General features: G+C 40.8%; 1 protein-coding gene and 1 long non-coding RNA gene across 3 annotated transcripts; one reads left to right on the top strand and one right to left on the bottom strand.

Annotated features, from left to right (window-relative positions):
• Positions 1–26: 26 nt before the first annotated feature.
• Positions 27–3,533, top strand: LOC115016761 (uncharacterized). Of its 2 annotated transcripts, XR_003833184.1 has the most exons (4): positions 27–83; positions 1,227–1,400; positions 1,914–1,954; positions 2,172–3,533. It is a non-coding gene; the product is annotated as an uncharacterized LOC115016761 (long non-coding RNA). The 2 variants fall into 2 exon arrangements; XR_003833183.1 differs by lacking the exons at positions 27–83; positions 1,227–1,400 and having other exon boundaries at positions 1,461–1,954.
• Positions 3,534–11,055: 7,522 nt separating this feature from the next.
• pnx (posterior neuron-specific homeobox) lies at positions 11,056–11,739 on the bottom strand. The gene is made up of 2 exons (XM_029444773.1): positions 11,619–11,739; positions 11,056–11,519 (listed from the first exon to the last, which is right to left on the bottom strand). Exons 1-2 carry the CDS (start codon positions 11,737–11,739, stop codon positions 11,056–11,058), a joined length of 585 nt encoding a protein of 194 aa, XP_029300633.1.
• Positions 11,740–14,207: the final 2,468 nt, after the last annotated feature.

The raw sequence follows: 14,207 nt of genomic DNA, 5'->3' as shown, positions 1-14,207 counted from the left end.
CTGTGGGACAAGCTGCAGGATTCATCAGTGAAGCTGCTGTGTGACCTTCTGGAGAGTCCAGACTGCAGACTGGAGACTCTCAGGTCAGTTCAGCATCTGTTACTTCTGTTCTGAGGTTAATATGTGAAAGTTGTGTTGACACTAAGCTGCAGACATAAAGCTGATATTATACTGATCCACACGGAGTGTCCTGATGCTAAAGTCTGTTTTCTTCTTCAGTGGTTTAGTTCATTGACTGGAGGATCAATGTTGAGCTATAGATTTAAATCTAACAAGAACAATCCTACACTGCAGAGTTCAGTCTGAAGCTCTTAAACTGCTGAATGTCATGTTATATCCTCCATGTTTTTAACTCATGATAATAAATAATACATAAATACAATGAATAAATATCTCTTTCAACTCTCAAACACTAACAGATATATTCACTGTTTGTATCTCACAGTTTGATCATGTTTGGAGTTTCCACTTTCTAAACTTCTTCAGCTCTGAACAGATTATTAAACCTTGTAAACACTGTTTTCTTTATTCAGATTGGGGGGCTGCAGGCTGTCAGAGATCAGCTGGGCTTCTCTGTTCTCAGCTCTGAAGTCCAACCCCTCCCATCTGAGAGAGCTGGACCTGTGGAACACCGAGCTGCAGGATTCATCAGTGAAGCTGCTGTGTGACCTTCTGGAGAGTCCAGACTGCAGACTGGAGACTCTCAGGTCAGTTCACTGACTCTCTGGTACTACTGTAGATCCAACATGTTTAATGAATTATTGAACATAATTTATGTTCATAAATAATTTACATCATAAAGTCGTAACTTTCCTTTTGTTCATATTTTGACTTTTCTTGCACTAAATTGAGTGTGCAGTCACAGAAGACGAGTGTTTGTTAAAGCAGCTGTAGCAAATGTCCACTGTTAGTTATTAAAGTACATTTATGTTCACGTGTGGTAAACGCTCACATCTGTATACAGAAGGTCATCTGAACTAATATTAGTGTACACTGATGAAGTTTACTTTCTCAAGCACAAAGAATTCTTTGTTTCCATTCATTTCAATGTGTTTCCACAGATAATAAAGTAGAAGCTGATGTTATGATGAGCACAATAACAGAATGACAGCGTCACTCCAATTCATGGATTAGGACGTAGTAATGTTGAGCCACACATTTAAACCTGAACACATCTGATTGGATTATAAATGGATTTGTATCCACATCATGTTTTCTTTATTCAGATTGGGGGGCTACAGTCTGTCAGAGATCAGCTGGGCTTCTCTGGTCTCAGCTCTGAAGTCCAACCCCTCCCATCTGAGAGAGCTGTACCTGAGGGACACCGAGCTGCAGGATTCATCAGTGAAGCTGCTGCGTGACCTTCTGGAGAGTCCAGACTGCAGACTGGAGGCTCTCAGGTCAGTCAGGGTCCGACTCAGTCTCTGCTGGTTCAGCAATATTGTACTAACAGGGGGGTTAATGTGTTACTCACGTTGGGGAATCCCCCAGTTCTACCTTCCACTTGTAGCCTAGCTTAGCAGAACTAATCAGTGATTTCACTCATTGCCTGCAGGTTCTCCTGTTCTTTCATCTGGTGTTTCTTTTCTTTCATTCTTCCACTAACAATAAAACACAAGCTGACAATGCAAAGCCAAGCAACATGTTACAAGTTGTAACTTTGGAACTTGTGATTTCACAGAAGAGTGAGACAGGTAGTGTGTTTGGTTTTTGGATCCAGACTAAAGACGAGTTACTTCCTGTAATGCAGGCTCAGAGCTGTCTGCAGTCAGTTGTAGTGTTTGCACAGAAGATATGATGCCATGTAAAGCGTTCCATCAGTCGGCTCGTGTCAGGACTCTGAAGCGGGCTGACTCTAACAACAAACTGTTATTTAAACCTGAGACATAACTTTTGGGATTGTGTTCCTACAGGATCGATGACGAGTGGATCACAGCTGAGTAACACACAACATGTGAGTATTGCAGCATATCCTCCATTCATCCAGATATTACATGAACATCTGATCTTAAAATGAGATGCCCTCATCGTACACAAACTACTTTCAATTGTGTTTCTGTTTGATATATAAAATATATATTCTATTTATAAAATATTCCAGAATGTTGTCTGCTAATGTTTCTCAGCTTCATTCAAGTTTTCATTGAGTTCTTTCTCTTGTTGTCCTTCAGAGGACTCCATCAAACTGGATGTGTGAACAAACCTGCCCGAGGAAGACAGCAAGGTGAAAGAGGAGCAGCTGCACAGTGTGAAGTATATTTATGGAGCTTCACCACAGAATCAAATGTAGTTATTGGTAATTGTTTGCCTGGGACCGACCTGCAGGCTCAGCTTGTATTAGCTCAGATCAACTGGTCCTCCTGCTGGAGAGACGAGTGGAAGATGGAGCAGTTCATGTCTAGAGATTTGGTAATGTTGCTAAATGCCTTGTGGTGTAATGAACTTGTAAGCTTGAACAAAGTGCATCAACCTGTTCACCTTTCATAAGTTCTCTTGCTGGAGTTCTGATATACACTTGTACTTGTTTAAACTTCATCAGACTTCTTGTTTTTGATACTCATCGTCTCATCTTAAACATTATTCTTCATTTCTACATTAAACTGCGTATTAGTGGAAGTACTTTGTGATTTGAAGAGAACATTTAGTTCTCAGAGGAGACGACTCCTGATGATGTCATCAAGAGAAAAGGAATAGAAGGGATTTTATTTGTATCTTTTATCATTTAGTTTGTAAGTTTTATGCATTATGAGAACATTGTGTTAAGATGTTCCTTTGTTATGGTTTGTAACTTCATAATGTGCTTTCCTTGTGTTTTTATATGCACACATTGTAGATGTGTTTGTCTCAGGAGTTTCCCACGCGTCCCAGCCGGGCACAGCGAGTGTTATCAGGAGGTGTTTCAAGTCTCTCTCTCTCAGTGGGGGGCAGAGGACCAGGGCTCAGTCGCAGGTTATTGGGCTCGTATACTTTATGGCACCCAACCATCTGGGGGTACAGGGCCTGTTGCTCTGTACCAGGGGTCTCCAACTCTTCTTCATCTGAGAGCGACTTGCATCACATCGCTTACATTTACTCACAGAGCACTCATCAGGTGAATTAAAGTACTTTGTGTACACGTGTGAAATTAAAATACCCAAAGCTCATCAACAATCTTAACTTCACATCAAGGTCCAAGAAAACGACACTTTGTTCACATATTATTCTTATTATGGCCACACAGTAAATACATCACCTTCATCAATACAAGCATCTTATGGCACATGTACAATAAGTGCGTTCACTCTTTAGTAAGTTAGTGAGATGACTGCACTGCATGGACTCCACCACAGAGGTGTATGCTGGAGTGTGCACACTTAGGTTCCCTCTAACAGACTCATTTAAATGTTCATCACTCTTGTTCTGGTCGGGTGAATAAACAGCTGTTTTAAGTGTTGCTTGTAGCTGGTTCACCTTTTCAGTCCGTCGCGTGCAGCAGGAAGCAAAGTTACCACGTTGCTTCTTTAGCCAGCGGACACACTGGTCCCGCAGATAAGGCACACACACTTGTCCTTCACGTTCTGCTTCTTGACCTGGTCACCTTCGTTCATCCTACATCTGAATAAACTCGCTATAGTACCAAACTCCTCACGTTAGCTCAGCTACAGTGTTGCCAACTCCTCAGTAAGGAGAGTATCTATTGGCTGTCCTAGAAGTCACTAAATGACGTCATCGCCTCATTTGCATAATTGACCATGTGCATGTAGTTGTGATGGACGCTGCAGGAGGAATAACGTTGAGACAGAAAGTGTGTAAAAAACACCCTGAATGTGTTTAGAACTACAGATGAACTTTCTTCTGTTGATTCTTGTTTTGTATTTGTTCCATTGAAACAGGCCATCGCTTCTCAAAATAAAACCTCACTACATTTGTCACGAGTCGCTTTTGACAATAACAATCGCCAAAAGATTTATAAAGTCGCCAGATTGTCAACACTGTACAAATCCAACACATCTCTGAAGTCTTAGATACAATTATATTATAATATATTATTATATTATAATAGAAGTTTCACCCGATGTTTGTGAATTTAAAGAATATATTAAACTATAACTTTTAAACACTAAAACTAATAACTTTCTAACTTCATGGAGAACTCTTTAAAGAAGAAGAACGTAAGTGTTTCTCATTATAATGACATATTACTGAAGTTGATTTATTCCAGCTCTATTTCATATTTCTTATTGTTGTTATGCATTTATTTGTATTCTTCTTCTTGTTTCTCTGTTTATGTTGAGTACATGTCTCAACATGTGTGTATTTGAAGGTTTTTCTATTAGAATTGAAGGATTAAAAACATCATTCATGTTCTCCTCATTTATTTCTACTCTTTTACAAAAGATCTGTTCATTTCTGTGCTTTTAAATGTTTAAAGTTATACATGGGATAAGCACTTTATTACCAAAGAGGAGTTCCTCCTTTAACCTACAGGAGGCGCTGCTGCACTTCACTTTAAACATGTTGTCCTGGAAACCTTTAATCAAGTCCTTAAACAAATGACCAGTGAAGTCTATATTACTGAAATGACGATTCTTGAGAAGCTAACTTGTCTTTTGAGTATTTATTCTGTACAGAAGGATCATCAATCCTACAGAGAGCAGCAGTCTGCGTGAGGAAGAACCATGAAGAGAGAGAGTTCATGTATTTTAAAGACAGAAAGGAGAAGGAGGGGGGAAGATTGCCACAGTAGGCCCACAAAGAAAGGGAGTAGAGAAGGGAGCTGTGGAGAGTTCCCACAGTTGCAGGTGTTAGAAAGAATAAAACAAGGAGTAGAGAGGAGAGAGGGGGGGGGGGAAGAATTGTGAATTGCTCCAGGAAATGCAAGCAGTCACTCATCATCAGTCTTTCTTTCCACTCCTCTCTCGAATGCCCGTATGAAAACTTCAAACTGCAAAGGATCACCGTCATAAACAGGGATGTCTCTTGGTGGTGAAGTAGATTTTGTTGCACCAGAAGAAGAGCAGTGATGTCATTTTGCCTCTGAATTAGGTCACAGATGTCAACTTGGTTACCATCATGCAGTACAGGGTGTGTGGTATGAACATGCTCCTGCCCACCTTTATGCATATGAGCGTGCACATTTAGTTTTTGAAGAGAGTATTTGGTTAGATGGGTCACATGATGAGCTTTAACAGAGGGTGCATATGTGGTTTCTTTTGATCCTACAACCTGTTGCTGGGATGATGAATCAGTCTTCATTAACACATCCTTCTTTTGTTGCACTTTATGTTCATTTGCATCTGAATTTATTTGAACTGATGTTTCTTTTTGAGCAGTGGATTTTCCAAAATAAGAGTTCATCCCATCAGACACTCTAGAGCTGCTTCTGGATCCCATGGCCTCAAGCACATTGATTTTAGCATTTGCTGCTGCCAGTTCAGTCTCCAGTTCCAGTTGTTCCTTTCCTCTTTCCAGTTCTTCTTCTTGTGCCTCAAGATCCTGCTTTTCCCGCAGGGCGCCAACTCGTTCCATTAGTGCAGCCTTTTCAGCCTGAGCTTTAATGCGAGCAGAGGATGTTGACGATGATGCATGTGAAGAGCTGGATTTCTGCTTTGAGTTTTGAAGCATTTGAAACACTGTCATCAGGTCCAATATCGTCTGAGTTGACAGCACTCTGTATGGCACTTTCAGCAATAGAGGGTGTCATTTGCTGTCCAACATCAGATAACCAAACATTCACCTCTTGTACAAAACCATCAAAACTTTCCATTCTTTGTAGAAACCGCTCATTTTGCTTTACAAGTTCATGTTCAGGCAGTGGTAAAGTCACCAATGACCCTTTTCCATTAGCTTCTTGGCTTGTTTACAACATAAGTTTCTTCTTTTTTGACACTTATCAATAAACAATTCCCATCCTTTGGCAGTGTGTTTAATAACTTGTTTTCCCTTTCCAGAGTCACTTTCCCCATCACCATCCTGTAGCGCAGTGGTCTTCACTATGTTTACGTGAGAGCCACATTGAGAGGACAAAGTCAACAGGAGAGCCACTTTTACTGCAAAGTATGAAAAGCTACATCCAGTCATAAAAAGCACGTTTGTTTATTAATCTGTCCTCCAGCCAGAACATACAACATGCAATGCAGCCAACCAATGCATTCAATACAAGCAGGATTACCTTAATACTGGGATGATGTTGTCAAACTCTGCAAACAATATTTCTGCTGAAGCCACAAAGCAGTTTCACAATCTTTGAGTCTGAGAAGGTTCTTTGCTCGAGCCAAAATCCATGCGATCTCAAAGGATGCCTGAGTTAATCGTTCAGCTGTATTAGTTGTCCTGTGTTTGAGCCTTTGTTGTTATAATAAATAATATAAATAATAATAATACATTTTATTCAATCTTTTTGTGCGGCCTGGTACCAAATGACCAGTGGTGGGCCGTCAGGGCCAGCAAGGCCTTCTCTGCTGGCCTAAACATCATCAGAATATAAATGTAATTTTTATATATTCTTTCCACAAATATGTCTTAAATTATTCCCCATAGTCTATTCTCTTCATTTCATAGCTTTCCTCTGGGTTGCGCTGCTTCCAGCCTCAGATGGAGATTTGGAGGGCTGGCCTTTATGTTAGAGCTTTTATCCAATCATATTTCAGCCATGATGTGTTGCCAGGGTCCAAGAGATCTGCCCTGAGGCCTTCAGAAGCAACAGTGCGGGCGCCTGTCGCTTAAAGTGTCTCCGAGAGGCACTGCACATTGTACTGCTGGGAATGCCTGCTATTTACATCTAAATGTTTCGTAAATATTAATATAACTCTGTTGTACTTGACTATGTTAAGGTGATGCAATGTCGTGTGTACAGGATAAACAACATAGTACAAATACAACATTTGACAGAAAATGATGTTGTGTTGAAAAAGAGAAAGTTTGGATGAATCCAGGAAAATGTCAAAAAGGCTTCCCGGTGTCCAGCAGGACCAGGGCAGCAGGCGCAGCCACGATTCATGATCCTGACGTAAACTTTATCAGTGGCAACCTGCCACATGAGACACAGAAACTCCGGGGATGATGCCCCGGATGATGAGTTAGTAACATACATTTACATAAATGCATACAGATAGGGAGGGGAGGAGAGAGGAAGAGAGAGGGAGAAGAAGAGAGGGAGGGGAGGAGAGAGGAAGAGAAGGAAGAGAGCAGGGAGGTGTCCCCCGGCAGTCTAAGCCTATAGCAGCATAACTAGGGGCTGATCCAGGGCAAACCTGAGCCAGCCCTAACTATAAGCTTTATCAAAAAGGAAAGTCTTTAGCCTACTCTTAAATGTGGAGAGGGTGTCTGCCTCCCGAACACAAACTGGAAGCTGGTTCCACTGGAGAGGAGCTTGATAGCTGAAGGCTCTGGCTCCCATTGTACTCTTAGAGACTCTAGGAACCACAAGTAACCCTGCAGTCTGGGAGCGTAATGCTCTAGTTGGTTTATAAGGTACTATGAGATCTTTAAGATATGCTGGAGCCTGACCTTTAATTGATTTGTAAATCAGGAGAAGGATTTTGAATTCTATTCTGTATTTTACCGGGAGCCAGTGCAGAGCAGCTAATACAGAAGTAATATGATCCCGTTTCCTTGTTCTAGTCAATACACGTGCCGCTGCATTTTGGATCAACTGAAGAGTCTTAAGCGACTTTTTGGGACAACCTGATAACAATGTGTTGCAGTAATCCAGCCTTGAAGTAACAAATGCATGGACTAGTTTTTCTGCATCATTTTGAGACAGGATGTTATTTTTGCAATGTTACGTAGATGAAAGAAGGCAGTCCTTGAGATGTGTTTTATGTGGGAGTTAAACGACAGATCTTGATCAAAGATGACGCCAAGATTCCTTACAGTGGTGCTGGAGGCCAAGTTAATGCCATCCAGAGCTTCTATGTCATTAGAAAATGCGTTTCGGAGGCGTTTAGGGCCAAGTATAATAACTTCAGTTTTGTCTGTGTTTAACATCAAGAAGTTGCAGAACATCCAAGTTTTTATGTCCTTAAGGCATGCTTGAAGTTTAGCCAATTGATTGGTTTCATCTGGTTTAACTGATAGATATAATTGAGTATCATCCGCATAACAATGAAAGTTTATAGAGTGGTTCCTTATAATATTGCCCAAAGGAAGCATATATAAGGTGAATAGAATCGGTCCAAGTACAGAACCCTGTGGAACTCCAAGACTGACTTTGGCTGTCATGGAGGATTTATCGTTAACACAGTACAAATTGAGATCGCTCAGATAAATAGGACTTGAACCAGCTTAGTGCGGTTCCTTTTATGCCAACACAATGTTCCAGTCTCTGTAGTAGAATGTCCTGATCAACAGTGTGGAAAGCAGCACTGAGGTCTAACAAGACAGGAACAGAGACAAGTCCTTTGTCTGATGCCAATAGAAGGTCATTGGTAACTTTCACCAGTGCCGTCTCTGTGCTATGATGAACTCTAAATCCAGATTGAAAAACCTCAAATAAACTATTATTATGTAAAAAGTCACACAACTGTTTTGCGACTGCTTTCTCGAGGATCTTAGCGAGAAAGGGAAGGTTAGATATCGCCCTATAGTTGGCTAAAACCTCTGGATCAAGACTAGGCTTTTTAAGAAGTGGTTTTATTACAGCTACTTTAAAGGATTGTGGTACGTAGCCAGATAATAGAGACAGGTTGATCATATTTAATAACGAAGTGTTAATTAAGGGTAAAACTTCTTTAAACAGTTTAGTTGGAATCGGCTCTAAAAGACAGGTTGATGGCTTAGACGATGAGATTGTTGAAGTTAGTTGGTTAAGGTTGATTGGAGTAAAACAGTCTAGATATATTTCAGGAGTTACAGATGTTTTTAAGGTTCTGGAGGTTGAAGTTAAGTCGTTACTGATTGAGGTCAGGAGGAGATTAATTTAGTCTCTAATAATTATAATGTTATGGTTAAAGAAGCTCATGAAGTCGTCACTACTGAGAGATATAGGAACAGAAGGCTCTGTAGAGCTGTGGCTCTCTGTCAGCCTCAGTGCTGAACAGAAACCTGGGGTTGTTCTTATGTTCTTCTGTTAATGAAGAGTAATAAGCTGCTCTGCATTACGGAGAGCCTTCTTATACGTTTTAAGATGATCTAACCAGACTAAACGAGATTCTTCCAGTTTAGTGGAACGCCATTTACTTTCAAGATTTCTCCACTTTTGTTTTAGTTTGCGGATTTGTAAATTAATCCGGAGCTTTCTCTGTTTTATGATCTTCTTCTTTAGAGGAGCGACAGAGTCGAGTGTTATTCGCAGTGAGGCTGCAGCGCTATCAACAAGATGATTAATTTGGGAGGGACTAAAGTTAGCATTGGAGTCCTCTGTTATATTGATATTGAGTCCTGGTGTTGAATCAAGTGCTGATGGAATCACTTCCTTATATTCAGTCACAGCACTTTCAGATAAACATCGAGCATAGGATGTTCTGCCTGCTGGCTTGTAGTCCAGTAACAGGACTTCAGAAGTTATTAAAATGTTCTGATAAAAGAGGATTATGTGGACACACTGATAAACTTTCAATTTCAACACCATATCCCAGAACAAGGTCCAGAGTGTGGTTTAAACAGTGAGTTGGTTCATGTACATTCTGACTGAACCCAATTGAATCTAATATTGAGATAAATGCATTATTAAGGCTGTCACTATCAACATCCACATGGATATTAAAGTCACCTACAATAATCACTTTATCTGTTTTAAGGACTAAACTTGATAAAGATTCTGAGAGTTCAGACAGAACTTCAGAATACGGACCAGGAGGGCGGTACACAGTAACAAATAAAACTGGCTTTATTGTTTCCATGTTGGGTTTGAGAGCGTAAGAACAAGGCTTTCAAAAGAGTTATATTTTAGTTTAGGCTTAGGATTGATCAAGAGGTTTGAGTCAAATATGGCCCCAACTCCACCTCCTCGGCCAGTACCTCGAGGAATGTGAGTATTAATATGACCAGGTGGAGTAGATTCATTTAGACATATTCTTCATGTCTCAGGTTTCAGTGAGACAAAATAAATCAATCTTATTATCTGATATTAAATCATTTACCAATCCAGCTTTCGTTGATAAAGATCTGATGTTTAAGAGCCCACATTTAATTTTTCGATTTAGTTGCACTTTTGCAGCGGTGGTGTGTATTTTAATGATGTTTTCATGTATAACTCCTCTTCTGTTAACCATAGACTTGACTAGTTTCAGTGGTCGTGGCGCAGACACAGTCACTATGGGGATTTGAGTGGGTGACTGCCCGGAAAGAAGCACAGAGAAGTGTGTAAGACTGCAACTCTTTGTCCTGGTCTCAACTCTGGGTTGTCATGGATTAGGTCCACTAATAGACTTTGTAATATTATTGGATATGAGATCTGCTCCAGCCAAAGTAGGATGGATGCCGTCACTCCTAATCAGACCAGGTCTTCCTCAGAAAGTCCGCCAATTGTCTACGAAGCCCACATCATTATCTGGACACTATGCCTTGACCACTGCTTTTAGTATAACTATTAGTATTAGTATATTAGTATTAGCAATATTATTAGTATATTAGTATTAGCAATATTATTAGTATATTAGTATTAGCAATATTATTAGTATATTAGTAGCCCAGGGTCACAGTTTGACATCATACTGTAATACATCATGATCAGCCTAACTGCATGAAAAATCACAGTTTAAGAATATATAAATAAAATGTATTTAATTCAGATTTATGCACAAGGATTGTATTTTTTTTTTTTTTTTACCGCAAATGATTTAGCTTTAAAAAGATAACTTTATCTTTGACTCTCTCCGGACACTGTATGAGAATCAATGAGTTAATTCATTTTAAGAAACAATGAACAAACGGGAACAACTTCAATAAAAAAGTTTATCAAAATAAGTTATAGCATAATTACATAGTAGAAAATATTTTACGTTTTAAACTCAGTCCTGTTTGGCATTCTATCAGCTCTCTTGAATCAGGAAAATAGTGCCATATTTGTCAGAAACCTTCTCTGGTGAGCTCCATGTGGGTCCATTATGCGCTCAGTCACTGCAGATTTACGCATCATGTGTAATAATGATGATAAGGCACCAGCGGCAGAGGCGCAAACAGCTGGAGTGGCTCGCGCTGCTGGCAGTAAAGCGGGCTGTAGGTCAGAGATGAGCAGACGGCAGGACGTGAGGAGAAGGAGGATGTGGAGCCGTGTTCCTCCTCGGCCTCCTTCCAGTGCAGCCGCTCCTTCTTCCACTTAGTGCGTCGATTCTGAAACCAGATCTTGACCTGAGTCTCGGAGAGGCGCAGGGCCGAGGCGATGCTGTGCCTCTCCAGCACCGACAGGTAGTGGCACCTCTGGAAGCTGTGCTCCAGGATCTGCAGCTGCTCAAAGCTGAAAGCGGTGCGGATCCGTCGGCTTTTAGCCTTCGACCGATGAAGATTCCCCGGACACGGAGCCTCCTCCTCCGGGCCGCAGCTCGCACCTGCCGGATGATGCTGCCGCTCTCTGGGTTCATCTCTGAGAGAAGAAGCTCCTAAAAGGAAAAACAAATGATTAAATCAATGAATGGATTTATAAACACATACAGTCATCTACTATCTCATATTCATGAAGCTTTCAAAGAGTTTCTCACCTGTTGTCGTTGCATCCTCCACACAGATGATTCTTCTTGTAAACTTTGTGGGGTTCAAAATGTCCTCCACAGAAAAGGGTGTCCTGTGGATGAGCGGGAATTTGGCTGCAACTGACTGCATCTCCGCTCACTGTGCACCGGCCAGGGCGCAGGTAGCAGAGTGAGCTCCTCCGGGGATTATATACACACCCTCTGCACGCGCCGCAGGTGTGCCTCCACATTTACATTTCATTCAAAAAGTTACCCAAATAAAGCGATGCGTATTGCAGGAACAATTGCTGCCTCTGTCTTTCCTGTGCGTAATGCAGACACGCTCCTGCCCTGTGGGGCACTTCAATATGTAAATGTTCACTCTCAGCTGGGGGGGCATGAGCCTGTTATTTATTGCTAGGCATCTGTTTAAAACGTGCCCTCTTTCTTCCCCTCCGTGTTCCTTATTGTGGTTCGGCTTGTCATTATTTGCAAACGTGAGATTTTACGCTGGTCGGACACGTGAACGCTGGTTGTGATGCTAATTGATGGACTCATCAAAGGGAAAGTTTGAGCCTTTTCTCTCTTCTTGTGTGCCACTTTCCATAGAGCCGTGTGTCCCGGTGAGTGCAACATCCCCACAAAACACTTCGGTTTAATTAGAAGCCCACTAACAACTTAATGAGAGACACTGGCCATCTGATCCCTGCAGACACTTCATGCCTGAGCAGAAAGGGAACACCCGGTGAATGGGGTAAAGATTTTAACTCACATGTATCACAATGAAACTTCCCCAGTTGATTACTGACATTAGGACAATTCTTTTTAGTATTATAAGTTTTCTGAAATGTTATGTTTAAATATGCAAATGACGCATTATCTTATTAAATCTGTGCACATTTTCTTACATTTCCAGCTAATTTAATACATCATTAGATATTTAATAGTGAAGCCTCCATGTTAGAGCAGCGTGTTCCTGCTGCAGCTGCTTTAAATACTTTATATACAGTTAGTTTAGTGCAGAGGTTCTCAACATAGGGGTCGGGCCCCTCCAAAGGGTCACCAGATAAATCTGAGAGGTCAGATGATTCATGTGAGAGAAGAAGAAGAAACTAAGTTCTGATGCATAAATCTGTTTGTAGATTTTGGAATTTTCTTTTTCTTTTTTCGTGAAATATTTGATAATTAACTGTTCAAAACGGTTGAAAACCAACGCTTTATGGATAATGTAATATTTGAATCTGTAAAGTACCTGGTAACTTCATGTAGGGCAGTATCGTAGTTCTCTCTGAAATGTAGTGGAGTAGAAGCATAAAGTAAAATGTTAAATACTCAAGTACCCCAAACTTGAGTAAGTGTACTTGGTTGCTTTCCATCACTGCCTCTTTACATGTGTTTATGTTTAATTGGCTGCATCCACATCGTTTTCTATTCCTCCAATTGCTTCATTAACTTCACAATTCAGGTAACAGTCCCGTCTTTAAATCCACATTATTGGTCATAGCCTCCTAATACCCAGAGAGACCGTTCCTCCTGAAGTAAAGGAGGGTCCTTGGGGGTAAATGATCCTGTGGAGGGAACTCATGAAGCGGGCAGCTGCCAGTTGCTCCCAGCTACAGACACCTACAGAGCGACTGGTATTGAGAGGACAGGAGAGGCCGGCCCATCAGGACAATTAGCAGATGTCACCAGTAGGCTTGACCCTCTCCGACCCCGAGCTTTGTTTCTGCAGGACAAGGGGAAATGGATGAACTCAGGGGGGGAAATGATGAGGTGATGAAGAGATGATGAAGACAGAAAGTAAGTTGCATGGTTTACACTACGGAGAAATGTATTGTATTTTGCATTTTGGGAATAAAGTCAAAATGTTGAGAGTGAAGTTTGACTTTCAGTGTATGTGATAATTCAGGCAGTTTGATTTATTCTCAAAAGTTTGACTTCATTTTGACTTCAGTCTCAAAATGCAAAACAGAAAAACTCTTCGTACTCTGATGTTTTCTTTTCTTACGTCCGGTATTAAAACTGAAAGTTACTTTTATGTTTTAAATGTAAACTTTTTTTTTTAAATGCAAAATAAAAAAAGATTATTTCCCCCGTATGCCTGATACTCTTAGTACACAGGATAAGAGACAGAAATCCTTAAATCGGCAATGCAAAACAAGGGATTGTTTTTGAGATGTTGAAATAATGAACATGTTAAAGTCTCACAGCCAACTGGAAAAATATTCCTTAAATAAATAAACAAAGTTGCATAAAGTCTGATACTTTATGCACAGACGTGGAGGAAGAGGGAAGGGGAAAATTGCAAGAGGAAAGGGGAGGAGACAGCACAACTATTATCTTCCTAACAATGGCTTAAATGCATTTATTGCAGCACCCAGGGGTGCTCTTAGCATTCCCGTGCTCTTTGGTGAGACGTCTGCTGGCACACTTGTCTTTGTGCTCGACGTGTCTTTACTGGTGCTTGAACGGCCCCACAAACTCTTAAATAACGCTTGACTTTCAGAACGTACGTGGGGTGGTCCCACGTCGTCACAAAGCTTTTTATATCGCACTTTACTTTGTAAACAGTAAATGGAAATGTTGAGGTTGCAAAGTAAAGAAGACATTTGCACATCC

This window comes from Cottoperca gobio, chromosome 12 (assembly GCF_900634415.1).
Source record: "Cottoperca gobio chromosome 12, fCotGob3.1, whole genome shotgun sequence".
Lineage (NCBI taxonomy): Eukaryota > Metazoa > Chordata > Actinopteri > Perciformes > Bovichtidae > Cottoperca > Cottoperca gobio.
Note: the sequence above shows the minus strand (reverse complement) of the source record. Positions and strands in the feature narration are given on the sequence as shown.